Below are 15568 nucleotides of genomic sequence, written 5' to 3'. Positions count from 1 at the left end.
ATCTGATCTCCAGAAAGTACACCTCAATGTGCAAGTATGATCATCCTATGCCAACACTTCAATTCTTCAAGAACCTTTGAGAATTTCTTCCAAATGTAGTATTCTTGATTCTTGGAGAAACATGACGCTCCTGCAATTAAGAACTCAACAAACAAGTCAGATATTAAAGATGTGAATCCAAAAGTTGTTGAATACAGAGATCGATGCGTCTATTTATAGATTTCTCATGTCTGATGCATTTTAATTGATTACACAAATAATGTAACCAATTAAGTTATTCCTTCAGCATTAACAAGTTTGCATTTCATAACACTTAACAGATTAAGTAGCGCATGTAATCGATTATCCAAAACATATAAGCAATAATAATTAAAATTATGATCGTTATGACAATTATGGCTATCCATGAAAAAAGGTTTTCATATAAAACACATATTAACTGATTAAGAAATTAATGTAATCGGTTAAGTTCCATAGTTAAACATACTTTGAAAACTTTTTCATTCAAAACACATCAATGCACTCAATAAACACGTGCATGCATAACCACGTGTTTTTATCAATTATACCCATTATCTAATTGGTTAAAACTTGGTATTTTGCCACAATTAAGCATATACAATATCTAATGAATCTAACTCATTATGTAAACAATATAATCGATTAATTCATACATATATGCAATGTGCGAAGTGTTACAATCAATGATTCATTTGTAAACAATGAATACTCATGAGAGATAGTTCAAGCATAATCACATATAAATCAAACAACAATTTTGCCATATTGTTGTACAAAAAAATATAAAACATTTATGTTGTCATCATAAAAAACATATATGTGAGATATGAGTTCAACTTTACATAATTCTCCTCATCAACGTATTTGTTAAGAAGATAAATATGGATAATAAATTAAATTTATTAATATCTTATTTTCTTATAATATAATAGATAATATATATATATATATATATATATATATTTAAATTTAAATATTTAAATTTTTGATAATTTAATTTTTTAATTTATGAAAAAAATAATTTTGTTCTATTTTTTTTTTCCTGAAAGTTTTTGTACAGAAATCACTTAGGAGAGACTTCAGAAAGGAGATGAAATTCTATTTTGTTTTGATTGTTTTTTTTTGTCAGAGATATCTCACATTATTTTATAATTTTAGTGAATTATTTTATAATTTTAATGAATGGTTTGGGACATTTAACACTTAATTGTTTCTAAATATATATTAATTTTTATCTAACATTAATACATTTTATTAGCTAATCACAAACTATCTTATTCTTCTGATAATTAAAAGTTAACAAATTTATCTTACTAATAATTTACAATTAAATAAAATATAAAGTACCGATATTTTCACATGATTTTTAGAAAAAATATATTTAAAATATTAATTAATTTAAAGTTTCATAAAAAAATAAAAAATAGTTTATGTATATTAACAAGTTTTTCATAGAATGATTTAGTATGCACACTGGTTTTATTTTCTTTTAAATAAATACCTCAAAATCCACTATTACCTACATTTCTTATTATTTAATCAATAAAATATAATATTTTCAACTTACAAAGATATTAAATTAAATAAAATTTTAATTAAAATACCAATAACACTCGTACAATACATTTATTGTGTTTTAAATAAATACCTTAAAATCTACAATTACCTAAATTCTTTTTTCTTAGAATTACACTCACAAATCTATAAAAATAAATAAACTATCGCTAAAATTGTATACTTTTATATAATTAATTACTCACTATTATTGAGGTTACTTTTTTTGTTAATATGTAAATTAAATTAAACTCTAAATTAAAGACTAATACAAACACCCAAAAATACAATTTTCTTAAATAATTTTTTTGGAAATAATAATTAAATTTAAAAAAAAAGAGGAAAATTAAGAAGAGAAGGAAAAAGTGAAAGCCAGAACATTTTTCACATTCGCAAATGCATGGTTGCTGCTACCTTAAGAAACCGACACCAACCGTCACTTTGCCAAACCCAAACCAAACAAACAACCCTGTTTTTATTTATTTTATTTTTATTTTAGTTTTTTCCCGTCATAAATTATTATTTTTTTTATAAAAAATAAAAATCATGTTGCTTGATTCGACTCTTAAACCACGAGAAAATAACGCTTCGTTGAGTTTAGATCTGAGAAACTCTGCTACCAATACCACCACACCATAGAAACAGGGAAAGAAAGAAAGAAAGAAAGAAAGAAAGAAAGAACTATTCGATTCGCAACCATAGCCATAGCCACTGCAAACCTCACCTCACCTCGAATGGTATGCTACGACGTCGTCCTCTCATACCGTTCAACAACTCTCAATCAAGTTCTTCTCTCTTCCCTCTTAAATCTTTCGCTATTTACCTTTTATTTTCATTTCTGATTTTTCATTTGTTATTTTCTGCGTTTGGAATCAGGTGGTTAGGTTATTCAGTGTTTGGTTTGTAAGGAAATAGGAATAAATTTTTTACACCTCACGACACGAACACGATTTGTGTGTGTTTTATGAGTTTCAGTTTGGAGGATGTAAGCTGTGAATATTTTGATTTCTCTATTTTTGTTTTAGATTGTGAAGAGCGTTACTTATTGTAACTGTGTACAAATTTGATTTGACTCGGTTGGTTTTTTGGGTTGCAGTTTAAGAGGAGGATTTGAGCGATGACGAGGGCTCAAATTTTGTGATTCCTGCCGTTACAGTGGGGAGTAAGAACGGGGTGGATCGAAGAGTGGATCGGAAAATGGACCGAAGCAAGAGCCGTACCGATCTACTCGCAGCTGGCAAGAAAAGGGTATATGATGTTTTCAATGAGTTTCAGTTATTGCTTTGAATAGTGTTTCTCTGTGTGTGGAGTAGGTGAAAGGAGTATAGCTCTTGTTATTTAGGGTGTGTTTTTGGTATTAGATTTTGGTTCCTATCAGAGTTAGGGAAATGTGGTCTAGGGTTTTCGTATCTGAGAAGGGTGGGGTAGTCTAGGGTTTCGTATCTGAGAAGTGTGGGGTGTTGTACACTGTACTTTAGAGAGCATGTAGATTTGATAACCAGTGATGAGTTTATTAGGTGTCAATGGCTTAGAATTTAATTATGTAGTACACCAAGACCTAAAAAATCTGTATGTGAGTGTTTAATCCCTTGTTTTACTTGTGAGCAGTTACTATGTGTTTGAACCTGTCTATAGGATCCAAATTCATGTAAGAAAATAGTGCCAAGGACTGTACACTGTAGCATTCATTCCCCTGTTCATTTCATTTCTGAAGGCTGATGTGTAAACTTGATTGATAAAGCATGTGATGTTGTCTTTGTCTTCCTTGTTGATTCATTTTATTATATTGTTTGAAGACATATAGTTACAATTGACTGGTTACAGTTCGTAATTATTTTTCACTGTGTTTTTAACTTCAGCTCCAGCAGTATCGTCAGAAGAAGGACAATAAAAGTGGTAGTAGCCGTGGAAAATCATCAAAAAAGGCTGGTTTACCTCAGCTAGTTGATTCTGATTCTGATGCTGCAAGTAGTGTCTCAGTTTCAACAGTATCATCTCAGATAACTGATGGAAATGTTGAAGACGACAGTCACTCAAATGTGATTAATACAGAAGCATCAGAGTCACAGTCTGTGGCAAACTCGTTACGTCCTGACAATATTGATCCTTCTGTTGTTTCATCATCAGTCGTCACTACCTATAATACAGGTGATGAATCAGTATTAGATTCTAATGCTGAGCTGGCACATCAGGTTCCTGGGATCTGTGAGAAAGATAACGAGTCATCTGCCCAAGTTCAAGGGCATATTGCTGAAGACATTGAAGCTGATGTGGCAGAGGATGTGTCTTTGAGTACTTCAGGTAGCTTGGTTCCTGAAGGAGGAGAAACCCATGATCATGCATCTGCACCTGTTTCCATTTTGTCCCAGCCTGCTCCTGGTACAACTGTAGCGGGTCAGTCAGTTTCAGAAAGAGAGGGTGAAAAGAGGGAAGAATTGTTGCTTTTATCACAGGGTATTCCGAATACATCTGTGATGCAAACAAGGGAAGATCAGGTAACAGATTTAGGTTGTGCTCTCTCTCTTTCTCTGTGTCTGTACCTCCATTAATGTGATACCTTTATGTTTACTTATTAGGATTAATTAGGCAGGCTGGGAAAACTAATAAATGGGTTTGATTTATAATTTAAATTCTCATTTGTTGCTGGGTAGGGGCAATGCAGGAGGCAGATGGTTTGGTCATGGAGAAATTTTGTCAAACCACTGATTTGGTGATTGATGGTCAGAGGGAGCTTCTTTTGTCTGAAGTTGGTGAGACTGACCAGTCTCTTCCGGGAATTTCTTTGGAGAAAGCTAGAATTGAGGACGCATCTCATGAAGCTGAACAACTGAGCGAGTCAATTGAATTGCTCTCTTCTCAAGAGGACATTCTGTCAGATAAGCTTTCAGGTTTTGCTGAAGGCCAAGGAGCTGACATTGCAGCTTCAGGGACTTCAGTGAGGAATCTGGAGAGAGAAGTATTACCTAGTACTTATCATGAAGAAATTCCCCTTCAGTGTAATCAAGAACAGAACAGTGAAGTAGTTCTCATTGAACAAGATGGGGGACTTCAGGAAGGGTTTAATCAGCAATGCCCTAGTGATGGACTTGCAATTGAGGATCCAAAGTCAAGGGGAGCTCACGAGTTTGATCCATCCAGACCATTGGACTTGCCTTCTGTTTTTGATGCAAACTCCATCAACCTGTTGCAGCTGGCTGAAATTATTAGGGGGCTTAATGAAGAAGAGTGTCAGTTTCTGATTGAGGCAAGAGGAGTGGAGTCTGATTTGGATCCTTTAGCCAGTCGTTCAATTCTATTGGACCATGACATTTCAGAAGCATTTCAGAGTCTCAAAGAAGAATTGTTTCTCGAAAATTTAATGAAAAATATATTTAACACTCAACTAGCTGAACTGCTGGAGTCTGATAACCAGGGTCACCAATTGGTTGATGAAATATATCAGCTTCGTGGTTCTTATAATGAAGTTAATGGGAAGAATCAATACCTTAGTGAAGAGCTTGATAATTGCCGTGTTGATTTACATGATATTTCTAGCAAAAATGTGGAACTGCAAAATCAATTTGATGCTGCCATGGCTGAGGTGGAAGCTCTTTCTGCCAGAGTGGTTGAGCTGCAGAATAATTTTGACATGTCTCAAAAAGATTCACTGGAGTTATCCAAAGAGTTGGCTGACTGCAGAGGCTTGATCTCAAGTTTACAGGTGGAAAAGAAGGGCATGAACGAAACTCTTGATTTGACAAATGGTGAGAGAAGTAAACTTTTGGAGGAGAAGGAATTTCATCTATTTGAAATTAAGAATCTGGTGTCTGAATTAGCTGACTTAAAGAGTTCGATGGAAGGAGTAAAACTTGAGAAGTCCAACTTAATTGACAGGATCTCTTCTGTGACCGAAGATAGGAATAAGATTGAAGGAGAAATCGAGCATCTCAAACATGAGATTGATAGGCTGTCATTAGATTTGGTTGAGAGTAAAGATTTGGTGGCAACTCTACAGGCAGAAAATTCCAATTTAAATGGGAACCTTGCATTTTCAGGTGATAAGATTAAAAATCTTGTAGATGAGAATCATAGACTCTCTTCTCAAATCATTGCCTTAAATGAGCAATTGTCTATTGAAAAGGGGGAACGATTGAGGTTTGAAGGTGACCTTAAAGAAGCCTCAGTGCAGTTGGAACAAATTTCCAAGGAAAATGTATTTCTCAATAACACTTTGGATATGCATAAGACCCAGATAGAAGACACTGGAAAGGAACACAGCCAGCCACTTTCTCAACCCAGGGACCTTGGGCATCAAGCCAATGTTGTATGTGAAAAAAGTAAGGGTGTTGAAATTGCAATTACTGAAGATTCTCTGCATATAGATCAGGAGCCTGATGAAGGTGCACCAGTGGGGCCACATCTGAATAGACGTGAATGTGAAGTTTTTGATGATGATCATGGGTTTGTTTCATTGAAGGATTGCTTGGATGAGGCAGAGAAAGTTTTGACGATGCTTGAAAATGCAGTTAATGAGTTGCATTATCATTCAGTGTCCTCCAGCAGATCTGGTGAAAAAGTTTCCTCACCTGTGGTTTCAAAATTGATACAGGCTTTTGAATCAAAAGGACATGAAGATGAGCATGAAGGGGAAACAAGGGATTCCAGTTTTCTTCAGTCATCATCAAACTCATTTAAGTTAACCAAAGAACAAATTGAAAGTTTGAAAAAATTGCTTTCGAAGTGGAAGCTGGATGTTCAAATTGCGGGTGCATTATTCAAGGGGGAGCGAGATGATCGGAAAGCTGGTGATGCAAAATACAGTGATCTTGAGGACCAGTTTGAACAATTGAAGCAACATTGTTCAGATTTGGAAGCATCCAACATTGAACTAGCCGTTCAGTATGAAACTGTAAAGCAACTTCTTGGTGATATTCAAGAAAATAAATTTCTTCTTGAGGAACTCTGTGATACTTTAAAGCAAGAAGATGCCCGTCTCAAAGCCAAAAATAATGAACTTTATGAGAAGCTTGGACATTGTCAATCAACAATTAGTGAATTGCATACTGAAATGAAAGATGTGAAACAAATTTCCAGTGAAATGGCTTCTAGTGTTGGCAGTGAACTAGAAAATTTGCAGAAGGAGGTGACAAAGAGGACAACGCTACTTGAGCAAGGCTGGAATATGTCTATGGCCCAAATTGTTGAGTTAGTTGGGAAGCTGAAAGAATCAGTTGGTGGAATTATGAGCACAGCTTTCTCTTCTGACACCCAAAGTAATCTGGATATCACTCATCAGTTAGAAGTTTCAGTTCATGCAGCTGCTGAAATGATTTTTGATCTGCAGAAGGAACTTGAATCTACATATTCAGAACATGAAATATTGTGCACATCATATAAAGAAATGAGTTCAAAATGTGATGATCTGCTTGGGAGGAATGAATTGGCTGTTAGTCTATTGCATAAGATGTACAGTGACCTGAGGAAACTTGTAGTCGGAAATGGCATGACTATGGATGATAAGATAGATGTACAAGGTGAAGTGCTTCCTGAACTACCTAACTATAATAGCTTTCAGCCCATCTTGAAACATATTGGGAATATATTGAATGAGAAGCAGGAACTTGAGTCTGTTACCAAGGAGATGAAGTTGGAATTGATGCACAGGGAAACAGAATTGGAAGAATTGAAGATGAAGTGCGTTGATTTAGATTCTGTTAGTAAGCTAATAAAAGATCTGACAGGTGTGCTGAATGCAGATATCCCAAAGCTTGATATGAATAAATCACCCCTTTCATGGTTGGATTCTTTAGTGTCTAGTCTTGTACAGAAAATGCGAGAGGCTGAAATACAACATCACACGACTAAAGAACTATATGGATCCAAGGAGATGGAATTGGCTGAATTGAAGGAAAAAATGCATTTTCTAGACACACTTCGTCTTGAGAATGAAAATGAAATCCTTGTTCTGAAGGAAAGCTTATATCAGGCTGAGGAAGCTCTTGTTGTTGCTCGTTCTGAATTACACAAGAAAGCAAATGAACTTGAGCATTCAGAACAGCGAGTGTCCTCCGTCCGTGAGAAACTTAGCATAGCTGTTGCCAAGGGGAAAGGGCTGGTTGTACAGCGAGATGGCCTCAAGCAGTCCTTAGCAGAGACATCCAGTGAATTGGAGAGATGCTTGCAAGAGTTACAGTTGAAAGATACTAGACTTCACGAGGTTGAAACAAAACTTAAGACATATGAAGAGGCTGGTGAACGTGTGGAAGCTCTGGAATCTGAGCTTTCTTATATACGGAATTCATCTAATGCTTTGAGAGAGTCATTCCTCCTTAAAGATTCAATGCTTCAGAGGATAGAAGAGATATTGGAAGACTTAGATCTCCCAGAGCAGTTTCATTCAAGGGATACAATTGAGAAGATTGATTGGTTGGCTAGTTCAGTTTCTGGAAACTCATTGGCAATGAATGATTGGGAACAGAAAGATGCTGTGGCAGGAGGCTCATACTCTGATGCTAGTTATGTAGCCAGAGATTCGTGGAAAGATGACAGTCAGCTACAACCAGATTCAGATGATTTTAGAATGAAATTTGAGGAGTTGCAGAGTAAGTATTACGGGTTGGCTGAGCAAAATGAAATGCTGGAGCAGTCATTGGTGGAAAGAAACAGCTTACTTCGGAGATGGGAAGAGCTTGTAAATAGTGTTGAAATGCCTTCACATTTGCAGTCTATGGAGACAGAGGATAAGATTGAGTGTATATGTGCAGCACTTACTGAGGCTAATCATCATATAGACGCTCTGCAACTGAAGATCGAAAAATATGATAGTTATTGTGGAATGCTAAATACTGATCTGGAAGAGTCTCAACGGATGGTGTCTGCTTTTCAAGAAGACCTTAGTGCTCTCACATCCGAGAGAGGGAACCTTTCTGAAAAAGTAGAGTCTTTGCTCCTTGAGAATGAGAGACTATCATTGCAGAAAAGGGAGGCTGAACTTGAGATAGAAAAGCTGATTAAGGAAATGACTATTGTGAAGGAAAAGTTGGAACACAAAACTGCAATTGAAGAACAACTTTTAACTACTGATGGCAAGATCAGAAAGTTGCAGGACTTGGTTGTTGATACCTTGTCAGAATCTGATACACAAAGTATGGGGTTTGGTGATGCAAATATTGATTCCTTGGAAGAATTGCTGGGAAAGCTCATAGAAAAGCTGAAGATGGAACAGAAATTGTCTGCATCGGCAAGAGAAACTGAACTTGAGAATGAAAGGCTGCATATAGAAATAACTGGTTTGAAGGACAAATTGAAACACAAAACTGCAATTGAAGAACAGAGTTTCACTATTGATGGCAAGATCAGAAAGTTGCAAGTCTTGGTTGGTGATGCCTTGTCAGAATCTGATACACAAAATATGGTGTTTGGTGATGCAAATATTGATTCCTTGGAAGAATTGCTGCAAAAGCTCATAGAAAAGCTGAAAATGGAACAGAAACTGTCTGCCTTGACCAGAGAAACTGAACTTGAGAATGAAAGGCTGCTTAAAGAAATAACTAGTTTGAAGGACAAATTGGAAAACAAAACTGTAATTGAAGAACAAATTTCCACTATTGATGGCAAGATAAGAAAGTTGCAAGACTTGGTTGGTGATGCCTTGTCAGAATCTGATTCACAAAATATGGTGTCTGATAACGCACCTATTGATTCCTTAGAAGAATTGCTAGGAAAGCTCATAGAAAAGCTGAACATGGAACGGAAGCTATCTGTATTGACAAGAGAAACTGAACTTGAGAATGAAAAGCTGCTTAAGGAAATAACTAGTTTGAAGGACAAATTGGAACACAAAACTGCAATTGAAGAACAAATTTTCACCCTTGATGGAAAGATCAGAAAGTTGCATGACTTGGTTGGTGATGCCTTGTCAAAGTCTGACTCACAAAATATGGTGTCTGGTAATGAACCTATTGATTCGTTAGAAGAATTGCTAGGAAAGCTCGTAGAAAAGCTGAAAACAGAACAGAAGCTATCTGCACAGACAAGAGAAACTGAACTTGAGAATGAAAAGCTGCTTAATGAAATAGCTAATTTAATGGATAAATTGGAACAGAAAGCTGCCATTCAAGAGCAGATTGTCATCATTGATGGTAAGATCAGAAAATTGCATGATTTAGTTTGTGATGCCTTGCCAGAATCTGAAACAGAAAATCTGGTTTCTGGTAGTGAAAAGATTGATTCCTTGGAGGAATTGCTGAGAAAGCTTTTACAAAATCATGCAAATCTTTTGTCAGTGAATCCTGCATATGGGGTTGTAGGTGATGGACACCGTTCACAAAAGGATGATGGCACACTTTGTGAAGAAAGAAGTATAGATGTGCAGGATAAGGAGGCAAGTATTGATAGATATAAAATAGATCTGGAGAAGTCTTTGAATGAATTGCTGCATGTGAGGGAGGAGAGAGATAGATCTTTGGAAAAACAAATATCTTTATCTGGTGAAGTTGAAGCTATGACTAAAAGAATTGAGGAGTTGCAAGGGCTTCTTAATCAGGAGGAGCATAAATCAGCTTCTCTTAGAGAGAAGTTAAATGTTGCAGTTAGGAAAGGGAAGTCATTGGTGCAGCAGCGGGACACTCTAAAACAGACCATTGAAGAGATGACTGTTCAGATGGAGCACTTGAAATCTGAGATCAGCAACCGGGATAATACACTTGCAGAGCTTGAACAGAGGTTGGGAGAGTTATCAACCTACCCAGATAAGTTAGAGGCTCTTGAATCAGAAAGTTTGCAACTGAGGAAACATTTGGAAGAAACAGAGCAACATTTGCAGGAGCAAGAATATTCTTTGAAACTGATTTTGAACAAGTTAGGTGAGATTGAGGTTGGTGGTGAAGATTATATTAGTGATCCAGTGAAGAAGTTGGAACAGGTTGGGAAACTATGTTCTGATCTGCACAGTACTGTGGCATCTTTAGAACAAGCATCCAGGAAGTCTAAAAGAGCATCAGAACTGCTACTGGCAGAGTTAAACGAGGTTCAAGAGAGGAATGATAGTTTTCAGGAGGAGCTTGCAAAGGTGAATGCTGAACTTGTGGATATCAGAAGAGAAAGGGATTCAGCTGAGGCCTCCAAACTGGAAGCGCTTGCACATCTAGAAAAGTTATCATCCTTGCACGAGGCAGGAAAACAGAGCCATTTATCTGACATCATGGAATTAAAATCTAATCTGAACCTTGTCTTCAAAAGCTTTGGTGAGGTTCACAATTTACTGACCAATGCATTTATCTTTGATTTGGAATCTTATCGGAAACTGGAGGCTTGTCTTGAGTCATGCATTAAAGGAAACAATGCTACAAATATGGTGGATTCATCCATCACCAAAGAACACTGGGCATCTTCTAATAAGGTATTTATAACACATGGATATTGAACTATATAAAATTATATTTTACATCATGATTTTACATTTTCTGTATTTCTATTTAAAGTTTCTTTCACATTGTACATAAGGAGATAATTTGAAAGTGAGAATAAGAAATATAAGATAGAATGCAGTTTAGCCAGTTTGTGACAGGGATGTGTTAGTGTAAATTCTTGTACTTCAAATTTTTGTAGTTTCTGTTTTTGTAGTTTCAGTTTCCTCAATGTTGTTGTCTTAGATATTTTAAAACGACCACCGAGTTTTTAAACTAGATACAATTGAGCAGTGGAAAGTTGAGGTGTTTTTGTCCATGTTTATCAGTATCGTAGTGTCTTTACTTTCAATCGCCTCTTTATTGAATGTGATTTTATTCACTTTTTGCATTATATATAGAATGTTGCAACTGCAATTCCAGCACAAAAATTCCCCCTCTATTTTAAGTTTATGGCTCAAATTTTATTTGTTTATGGCTCAAATTTTATTTGTTGCATATGTGCCTTGGGGTTTGTGTTTGGCGTAATTGCATTTTTGGTAATGTGACCTAGTTTCCTTGTTAAATACTTGTGATATTTGTTCCAGAAGGGCTCTGTGCCTGCAGATCCTTGGCAAGATTTTGATGCAATTGATCAGTATGATACTTCAGTTGAAAATCTTCGTCTATTTTGTCATCAACTACAAGAGTTCATGACAAAGGTCAGTTCTCTTAAGGAAAAAATAAGCATACACTCAAGTTTGGCACAGGAACTTGACAAAACTCTATCTAAACTAATGGCAAGTATTCAAAGGGAAATGACTTCCCAAAAAGAGTCGTGTGAAACCATGAAGAAAGAACTAAGTGAACATGATGAGAAACTTGTTGCATTACGTGGGATCATTGCGTACCTCTATGAAGCATGCACTAACTCTTCCATTGTACTTGAAAATGAAAAAGCGGAACTGTCTGGGACGAAGGTTGAATCTTCAGATCTAGGGATGAGCTTGGAAACTCCTTCATTTGATGATGACAAATCTGAGGAATGTATTAAAACCATGGCAGATAGATTGCTGTTGGCTGTGAAAGGGTTTACTAGTATAAAAGCTGAATTTTTAGATGCTAATCAAAAAGAAATGAAATCTACAATAGCAAATTTGCAGAGAGAGCTTCAGGAGAAGGATGTTCAAAGAGATAGGATTTGCTCGGATCTGGTAAAACAGATCAAGGATGCTGAAGCTGCTGCGACCAGTTACTCTCAAGATCTTGAAGCTTTTAAGATTCAAGAACATAATTTAAAGAAAGAGGTGGAAGCAATTGAGGCAGAAAGGAAGATACTTGAACAGAAAGTGAATGAGCTACAGGATAGGCAAGAAACCACTGCTGAATTAGAGGATAAAATGCGATCTCAGACTAGTTTACTGGCTGCCAAAGATCAAGGTGGGTTTTCTCTGTTTCCTTCTCTTTTAAGAAGTGAACTTGCCATATTTCTTTTACTAATGAGAAACTTACAATATTTCTGGAACTTACTGGTTTATGCAGAAATTGAAGCACTAATGCATGCCCTTGATGAGGAAGAAACACAAATGGAAGAATTGACAAATAAGATTGTTGATCTTGAAAAGGTTGTTGAACTAAAAAATCAAGAGATTGAGAACCTTGAATTTTCTCGTGGTAAGGTTATGAAAAAGCTTTCCATAACTGTCAGCAAGTTTGATGAGCTTCACCACCTTTCGGCAAATCTCCTTTCTGAAGTTGAAAAGCTCCAATCCCAGTTGCAAGAAAGAGATACTGAAATTTCATTCTTGAGACAGGAGGTTACCAGATGCACTAATGATGTTCTTCTTGCATCACAAATGAGCAATCAGAGAAGCTCTGATGAGATATTTGAGTTCTTGACATGGGTTGATATGATTGTGTCTCATGATGGAGCGCATGATATACATCCTGATATGAAGAACAACAGTCAGGTTCATGAATGTAAAGAAATACTTCAGAAGAAGCTTATGTCTTTATTGTCAGAATTGGAAAATCTAAGGGAAGTTGCAGAAAGCAAGGATGCGATGTTGCAAGTAGAAAGGAGTAAGGTAGAAGAATTGAATCACAAAACAGAAACTCTTGAGACGTCCTTACGCCAGAAAGAACTGCAATTGAATTTGCTTGAAGGCGTGGAAGAAACTGCAAAGGTAGCTGGCACGAGCTCAGAGATTGTGGAGGTAGAACCAGTGGTGAGAAAATCAATTATTTGTTTTTCAAATTATCTTAACCAGAGGTCATATGCACTAGTATACAAAAATCTTGTAATAAATCTGGATTAAGTAAACTTCTTTTTCAAATTAAAACCTCAAATTGAATAAAACATGAAATACGTCACAATTCCATTACCTTGTCATGACTAACAACATTCTCAACAATTTGTCAACTCAGAACAAACAAAGGCAGTTTGAAAATTCGATTTTATGTTTTAGTTATCTTGGTTAAGATATGCGTACTTTTTCACTTCTGTCACGACCATTTTACTCTGATTAAATATGGTAGTCAGTACTTGCTTTTAACAATAAATAAATAAAACTGAGTGGTGGTTAAAAGAAATTAAATATATTATCATTTTGGTCGTGACATTGACACAGTTATTGATTTAAATTTGAAGGGATTGAATTCATTTTCCCCTTTTTTGTAGATGAACCGTTGGTCACCACCATCAGGTGCTTTTGTAGCACCTCAAGTACGCAGTTTGCGCAAAGGCAACAGTGATCATATTGCCATTGCTGTGGATGAAAACCCTGGTGGTACTAGTAGGATAGAAGAAGAGGATGACAAAGGTAATTCTGCACTAAACCATTTGTACTGGTTTCTGGAGCTTTCAGCAATGCCTTACGATTCCTTTTATTTAATTCTTGTTTCGCACTTTTTGTTGCAGTCCATGGTTTCAAATCCCTCACTTCATCCAAGATTGTCCCAAGATTTACTAGGCCATTGACTGACTTGATTGATGGCTTATGGTGGGTATATTTTTCCCTATGCTTTCATGGTTTAAATTTCTGTTTATTGAATGGTTTTTTTCATTCGTATTTGTGCAGGGTTTCTTGTGATCGGACTCTGATGAGACAACCTGTCTTACGGCTAGGAATTATATTGTATTGGGCCATAATGCACGCACTACTTGCCTTTTTTGTAGTTTAAGGTGCGGGTTCTGATTTGGCTTTTGTATGGTTAAGCCAGCCACAGGAAGTGCCACCTTTTATAGATTGGGTTTACATGATTGACTCCACTGATACTTGAAAAAGGACTCAGTTAAGTTGTACAGTGTCTATGTCTTCCTTCCGCTTGCTTCTTGTTGCGGTGTGAGGCAGTTATAGATATAATAAATTGAAGATGCAGCTGCCACAATGAGTTACAGGCAGAGCATTGAAGAAAATATTAGAAAGCAGATTGCTCAATATTTAGAGAGCAATGGATGAATATTCAGCTGGTTCTTTTTAAAATATACCTTCAGCAACATAATACTATCTATTGGAGGATAGTTATTGTGCCTTGAAAATCTTGGACAGTCTGGTGAGCAGTTAGGTATATAGGAAACAATTCTTTTGAGAACTTCGATTAAGGTTTTTCAATCTGCTTAGGCCTTAGAAATTTCTCATTTGCTATTCTTTGTATTTTCACATTAATCGTAGCGTTGTTATGAATTTTTTTTTGGCAGTTTGTCGATCATTAAAATATATAGTACATGTAAACTCCAAATATATTTTGACCTTTGGACATGCCTTATATCCTAACCCCATTTGTCTCAATTCACTTTTGGAAATATCTCGCCAATAAAACCCCTTTGACGTTCTTACTCTCGCATTCTCTCTCTCCCTTTATGCTTATCCTACTCTGTTGTCTGTCTGAGTTTGTTATATCACCCTCAATAAGAGATCATTGATCAGATCAAAGAATTATTATTTTGTATCAAAGTGGAATGATTCCATGAATTCACGTAACAACAAAATGAGAATTAATTAAGATGAAATTTCAAACAATATAAAAAGAATATAATAAAAATAAAGATACACACACTATAATATGGAATTCAATTATTATATAAACATGGATACAAGTGGGCGACAAAAAAAATTCTTCTTTCTGGCAATAAATGTTAATGTATAAATACATGATTCTTTATAAGAAATGTTGTTTGACATATACATCCATGTCAATCTTTTATCAATGAGTTGCAAATTTTTTTAATACTCATACTGAAATGGTAGATATTTTTTTCAATAACTCTACATTCATTCTCTGGTCAAATTCTTCAAATTTTTGGTTGTAGAAGACATCGAGAGCATCACAAATAATTTCTTGTATTAATTTCTTGTCGGACTTCTCTTTAAGACATATTTGGATATACATGAGTTGAGAATAGGATGTTGTGTTTTGTTTCAATGTATCCTTTGTCATCAGAACATCGAAACTTCAATGAAGAACAATGATGTAGGAAATTTTGAAAATTAATCAACAAGTCTATTAACTTAAGTTCAAAGAAGAGGAAAAAGAATGAGGGTTCTATTGTCACTAACATTGTCATCAATTTGTTTAAAAGGCACTGAAGGTTGTGTGATAATTTTGAATTTCTCTTTTTGTTTTTG

At 35.7% G+C, this 15568-nt stretch overlaps 1 protein-coding gene across 7 annotated transcripts; it reads left to right on the top strand.

The window, feature by feature from the left end:
* The first annotated feature begins 2090 nt into the window (after window positions 1-2090).
* On the top strand, window positions 2091-14695 carry LOC106764616 (GRIP and coiled-coil domain-containing protein 2). 7 transcript variants are annotated; one of them, XM_022782404.1, is made up of 9 exons: window positions 2091-2360; window positions 2672-2823; window positions 3435-4083; window positions 4227-10954; window positions 11549-12380; window positions 12483-13156; window positions 13621-13762; window positions 13861-13942; window positions 14021-14695. In XM_022782404.1, the coding sequence occupies exons 2-9, from the start codon at window positions 2773-2775 to the stop codon at window positions 14121-14123; spliced, it is 9261 nt and encodes a 3086-aa protein (XP_022638125.1). In that variant the 5' UTR covers window positions 2091-2360; window positions 2672-2772; the 3' UTR covers window positions 14124-14695. The 7 variants fall into 7 exon arrangements, with proteins under 7 accessions (XP_022638125.1, XP_014504392.1, XP_014504394.1 ...); XM_014648906.2 differs by having other exon boundaries at window positions 2093-2312; window positions 12483-13168; XM_014648908.2 differs by having other exon boundaries at window positions 2093-2360; window positions 3435-4070; window positions 4238-10954; window positions 12483-13168.
* Window positions 14696-15568: the final 873 nt, after the last annotated feature.

This window comes from Vigna radiata, chromosome 6 (genome assembly GCF_000741045.1).
Source record: "Vigna radiata var. radiata cultivar VC1973A chromosome 6, Vradiata_ver6, whole genome shotgun sequence".
NCBI classification, from domain to species: Eukaryota; Viridiplantae; Streptophyta; class Magnoliopsida; order Fabales; family Fabaceae; genus Vigna; species Vigna radiata.
Note: the sequence above shows the minus strand (reverse complement) of the source record. Positions and strands in the feature narration are given on the sequence as shown.

What these genes read in the sequence shown, in the direction of transcription:
- LOC106764616 (XM_014648906.2), top strand. Translation starts at nt 2,773, where the DNA reads ATGGACCGAAGCAAGAGCCGTACCGATCTACTCGCAGCTGGCAAGAAA. An exon ending in TTGTGGAGGTAGAACCAGTG is followed by an intron (nt 13,169 to 13,620) that starts GTGAGAAAATCA and finishes CCTTTTTTGTAG; the next exon opens with ATGAACCGTTGGTCACCACC. An exon ending in GACTTGATTGATGGCTTATG is followed by an intron (nt 13,943 to 14,020) that starts GTGGGTATATTT and finishes GTATTTGTGCAG; the next exon opens with GGTTTCTTGTGATCGGACTC.